General features: G+C 37.8%; 1 protein-coding gene across 1 annotated transcript; it reads left to right on the forward strand.

Moving 5' to 3' along the window:
* The first annotated feature begins 757 nt into the window (after positions 1-757).
* Positions 758-3,618, forward strand: rsad2 (radical S-adenosyl methionine domain containing 2). The gene is made up of 6 exons (XM_087780032.1): positions 758-1,130; positions 1,186-1,347; positions 1,662-1,891; positions 1,963-2,112; positions 2,789-2,821; positions 2,907-3,618. Exons 1-6 carry the CDS (start codon positions 803-805, stop codon positions 3,069-3,071), a joined length of 1,068 nt encoding a protein of 355 aa, XP_087636158.1. The 5' UTR covers positions 758-802; the 3' UTR covers positions 3,072-3,618.
* The last annotated feature ends 2,084 nt before the right edge of the window (positions 3,619-5,702 follow it).

The raw sequence follows: 5,702 nt of genomic DNA on the forward strand, positions 1-5,702 counted from the left end.
CTTGATTTTCTGAGACTCCTGTGTTGTTCTCAGTGTTATCTTGACCTTTAAAGTATATACTTTATTGAATTCTAATTTGATTGTTTAAGCGCTTTGTGACCCTGGTCTGGAAAAGCGCTATATAAATAAATATTACTTACTTACTTACTTACTTACTATACTGTATGGGTAATAAAGCAATAATACTAATGTGGGCTCACTGAAATATTAACTACATTGGGCTCCACCTGGTGTCTTTTCACTGCGTTTCTATACCCCATCTGCAAAAAGTTAAAGAGTGACAAACAATAAACTTAAACTTAAAGATATTAGCCAGGCTGTGAATCATCGTATATAAATGTTTCTGCAAACATTATATTGAACACTTACAGATATAAAGCAACAAACTTTTTTGTTGAACAATTAGAGGTGGAGCTTAAGCTCTTTGCTGCCGCGCCTCATGTTTCACCACTGTATTTGAACACTTGATCCAGATCAACAAGGATTAGGCAAACAATGCAAACACCATTTTTTTCTATCCAAAGCACTGATCTAGCAATTAAACTACTGTATGTATCAGTTTGTGTATATAATCTATGATCTATAACTACATTGGCTTTATCAAAAAGGTTGTTTAATCATTTGCATAAATGTCAAAACAAAATCGTTTCCCTTTCTGTTCTTGTGATCATGACACTTAAGTTTTGTCACACTTTCGTTTTCCCTTCTATCTGTAAACAGAAACTCAGCAGAGGCTCAGCTGCCTCTGTATAAAAGGAGGAGTACTCTGCGTGTTTTCCATTGCAAGAACAGCTGATTCAAAATGAAGAAGGTTTTCAGTGTTGTCGAGTTTCCCATGCTGCTTCTGTGGATGGTTGCAGCCACTTTTCAGAGCATCCTTTCAAAGCTTTTTGAAAGAGTTCGCGGCTGGACTACAGGAGGACTTAAAAGAGCAGATACGTCATCCGTGTTGAACTCTGACAGCAAGCCACAGCAACAGGAGCTCGATTCTACATCTCCAACAAGCGTCAACTATCACTTTACCCGCCAGTGTAATTACAAATGTGGATTTTGTTTCCACACCGCAAAAACTTCCTTTGTCCTGCCGCTTGAGGAAGCCAAGAGAGGTCTGCAACTTCTCAAGGATGCCGGTAAGTGGACTAGCCCTGATTTTTTGAAAAATAAAATAACAAATCCCTATTTCAGGTATGGAAAAGATCAACTTCTCTGGGGGAGAGCCATTCTTGCACAATAAAGGAGAGTATCTAGGCAAGTTAGTCCAGTTCTGCAAAGAGGAACTTCAAGTCCCGAGCGTCAGCATCGTCAGCAATGGAAGCATGATCAGAGAAAAATGGTTCCAAACCTACGGTAACGCCCTGACTGGTTTTGCAACATTTCTTCAAAGCAGTTGTTTAATAATACGTTGACCTATTTATTAGTACACCAGACAATTCATTTAGTGTAATAGAGTAACGTACACACGTACAACCTCCTGTAGAGGTTCATCACGTACACTTGTTATATTTCTTTAATCTATGTTCTTATCTTTCGATTTTTCTTTTTATTGCACTTTGTTCTTGTTCTTATTTCATGAATCTATCGTCTCTGTTGCTGTGTGCTCGAAAAACAGTTTTATCAGTAAAGTTTATCTATCTATGTATCTGCTCTTTTCTGTCTATTAGGGGAATATTTGGACATTTTGGCCATCTCTTGTGACAGTTTCGATGAAGACACCAATCAGCTGATCGGCAGAACACAAGGAAAGAAAAGTCACCTGGACAGCCTGTACAAAATTCGAAACTGGTGCCAGCAATATAAAGTGGCGTTCAAAATCAACTCCGTCGTCAACACGTTCAACGTCGATGAAGACATGAGCGCCAGCATTTCCCACCTTAACCCTGTCCGCTGGAAGGTAATCTCGGAAAACTGGCTTCCTTGTCCATGTCTCTTATACATACTGTATATACATTGATGTGCCTCTAGGTCTTCCAGTGTCTGTTGATTGACGGAGAAAACGCAGGCGAGACTGCACTGAGAGAGGCTGAGCGGTTTGTCATCAGCAACCAACAGTTTCAAGAATTTCTGGATCGACACCAAAGTGTCACCTGCCTTGTGCCAGAGTCAAATGAAAAGGTATGAAGCCTTTAATATCAGTTTGGATGTTTATAACTTCTTTGAAGTTTTGCCTAGGAGCAATGTTATAACAGGGGATTCTGCTGCCATAACAACTAGTGTAAAGGCTAAAAAAATATAAAATTATTTAATATTTTCCCAATAAAAAATATGAATCACTGTTTCAGTGAAAAATGGGAAACAAAACCCCAAATATTAAGTAAATATTGTTTTAAATCAACCCCTACCAGAAAGAAATTTGACATATTCAACAACTTATCATTTATCATTTTATTTTTATCCTGTAAAAGGAGCTTTTAGAAAATTATTCAAGACTTACAGATATCCGTGTACACATTGTGATGGTGTAAGTATGCTGTTATTATCCTGTGAAGAAGACATTGCATCAATAAAACTAGTAATTACACTTCTTTTTCTCGCAGACCTGTATACCAACACTCTTATTTAGAAATCACAAATTAACTTCCTAAAATCTGTTATTTCTAAAAAGTAAAAACGAGGATCTCAGTGAATCATCCCCATTTGAGTTTAAAGAGTTATAGATGAAGCCTATCGCAGCTAACGTTGACACAAACAAGGTCAAGGAAAACCTGTGACTACAGGAATGACTATTCCACCTAATTTTCTTAGTGATAAATTCAGTGTGATTAAATGTCCTTGCTACTTATTTTTTCAGATGAGGAATTCATACTTAATCCTGGATGAATATGTAAGTATATAATCGATTAAGTAAAATAATTTGACATCAATTGTTGTTTTAACAGGTACATTAACATGTTTTGTCTTTTGCCCAGATGCGTTTCCTGGACTGTCGAGAGGGACGAAAGGACCCGTCCAAGTCCATCCTTGATGTCGGCGTGAAGGAGGCGATCAACTTCAGTGGATTTGATGAGAAAATGTTTCTTAAAAGGGGTGGGAAATATGTTTGGAGCAAAGCCGACATGAAGCTGGAGTGGTGAAATAATATCATCATCTGAAGAGTAGAGATTAATATATTTTCAGTTTATTTTCAATTATTTAATGGAAATGGGTTTAACTTAATATATATGTACACATAGCTTAATTATGTCCTCAAATAAGAGCATTATTATTTTTGTATGGATACTGCAGTGACTTTAAAAAAAAATCTAAATTGTCAAAAAAAATTCAGAAATGTTGTCTTTTTATATTTTATTTTATTTTTGTGCACTTGTGTGTTTGTAAATGTTTCAAATGTAAAATAAACATGTGGTCATGCTTGCTGCGGCTCACAATGAGCTGGAAGGAATGTGCCCAGTTAGAGTTTTGTTTCCCGAGAAATGAGTTTCATTAAGATACGTGACCTCACCCAAGATAAGGATCTATGCCGCGCTCACTGAGTCATACAGAAAACCGGTCTTTGCTGGCTGCGTTCAGCAACAAATGAACAAACTTTTTGTATTCAAGTGTGTCATCCTCTGAAGCTTATGGAATAAAAATCCAGCCAGGAGAGAGGTTCTCTCCACTCCTTGTTGTTGGTAAAAACTGGATTCTGACTCTGTTTGTTATTCTAACGCTTGTCTCTGTTCTCATTCCGAAAATCCCTGACATATTCCAAAAACATCCAGAGGTTAATTAGGAATTTGGGGATATTCTTCGTAGGTATCAGTGTGAATAGTTATATGTCTTGAGTGCCCTGAATCCTGTCCAGGGTGTCCCCCCTGCCTCCTCTCGCGACCCCAATCAGATAATAGCGGTTTTAAAATGATCTGATGTTTCATTAAAACAGTTGTTCGAAAAAGAAAGGAAAATAGTGCAGAGAACGCCATCTAGTGGGTTCTGAAAATAATGACACCGCTCCATGAAGCTTCATCAGACCATTACTAATAAGAGGAACATTATTTATCATCCATAATACTATAAATTCTTAAAGAGTTATTTCAGACTGATGGTAGCCCTTTGGGTCACACAGTGTCCTTGAAGTAGCTCACAGTTGCAAAAAAAATTGAGCTTAATTCAACCCAGTCTGGTATTAGGGTGTTCAGTGTGTGTTGTGTATTTGTGTATGTAATGTTTGTGTTAGCATATTGTCGATCAAAAGGGAATTGCTTACGTTCTAGCATTGATTAACATATTCAAAGGGCAACTAATGTGTTGATTTAAGTGTCTCTTAAATTTCAAGAAACATCTTAAGATGTTTTTATTTGTGCAGGCTTTTCCTTGATTTTCTGGAACTCCTGTGTTGTTCTCAGTGTAATCTTAATCTTTAAAGTATATCTTTTATTGAATATTGTTTTGATTGTTTAAGCGCTTTGTGACCCTGGTCTGTAAAAGCACTCTATAAATACAAATTACTTACTTAAATTGATCTTGGACCTCTATTGTATCATCAGTATATGTCTGTTTGTACAAAAGTTTTGAAACAAAACTATTTTAATTAAAATGTTAAATGACATTAGAAAATGAGCTTAAGCCCAGCAGACTGATTTTTTTTTCTTTTTCGAACCACACCTACTCTACAAACAAAGCTGGCTGGAGGAGGATTGAAGCCATTATTACGCCATAATGGGCATCCGCTCTCGTAACCTCTTGTTCCCGAGATTTCACACAGGGTAGAACTTTAAGACGTAATTACTTCAGAACATGGTCATGATGAGTGGCTAACTGTATCTTGGAGAGGAAAACGTCAACATTTGTTTTTTCACATTAGTTGCCCTTTAATATAAACATTACTGCTTGGATCTTAAAAGTGAGTAACAGTTAAGATAAAAACCAGAGTATTTCTTCAATGGACAATGAATATCTCTGCTTTGGCTCAGGCTTTAAATATGAATTCTGACTTTTGTAAAATATTGTTGGACATAAAACGGACAAAACAGGAGTCCGTTCCGGTCGCTCCAACACGCCGTCACTTCCGGGTCTTAATACTGCGCTTTGTGGAGATAAATGGTCAATGCAGTGTCACGGGTCGTTTATTCGCCGCTTCAAGTCAAACAAAATACAAGCTTTTCGAGAGATCGGACGCACTTTCTCCCGGCGACTTTACAGGTCTGGAGAAAAGGTCTCTACTGTAGAAACAGCGCTATATTTAAGGCAAATTTCCGGGCCGAGAGGTTCCTTCCTAATTTGCTTCCTTTCCTAGTCACTCAAATGTTCTTGGGTGGGGGTTTCTGTCTCCTAGTCCCCCCCTCACGGATGTGTCCCGCTTCGTTCTTTTGATCCACGACCCCAGGTGTGAAAAGGCAGACAAATAGACGTTTAAATAACCGGTGTCATGTCTCTAATTCTGTTCCAAGCTTGTCTTGAGACAGTGTGTCAGTCTGAGTGAAACGTTGATTGTGAATGTGTATTCAAACGTTTAAGCTCTTAGATGAAGCTAGTAATTTATACTTTATATTTCGATTATCTTTTAGCATTAATTTAAGTATGGCGTATATGTATAGTGTATAATAATTTTTAATCTAACAGACATTTGTTGCAAACCTCTGAATGAGTGTCTTGGCTGTTGCTAAATGCTAACCTACTAGCTTGATCGACCCGCAGTACACTCCGCGGCCAGCAGATGGCGCCGACGCCAGTCAAACCACAACTCCTCGCCGAGCAGCTCTGGAAACTGGAAACCTCTCACGAAC

This window comes from Callionymus lyra, chromosome 18, assembly GCF_982586985.1.
Source record: "Callionymus lyra chromosome 18, fCalLyr1.hap1.1, whole genome shotgun sequence".
NCBI classification, from domain to species: domain Eukaryota; kingdom Metazoa; phylum Chordata; class Actinopteri; order Syngnathiformes; family Callionymidae; genus Callionymus; species Callionymus lyra.

Excerpts from the sequence above, each read along its gene's own strand:
- rsad2 (XM_087780032.1), top strand. The coding sequence starts at position 803 with ATGAAGAAGGTTTTCAGTGTTGTCGAGTTTCCCATGCTGCTTCTGTGG. Across the intron at positions 1,131-1,185 it reads GCAACTTCTCAAGGATGCCG|GTATGGAAAAGATCAACTTC; the intron begins GTAAGTGGACTA and ends TCCCTATTTCAG. Across the intron at positions 1,892-1,962 it reads TTAACCCTGTCCGCTGGAAG|GTCTTCCAGTGTCTGTTGAT; the intron begins GTAATCTCGGAA and ends ATGTGCCTCTAG.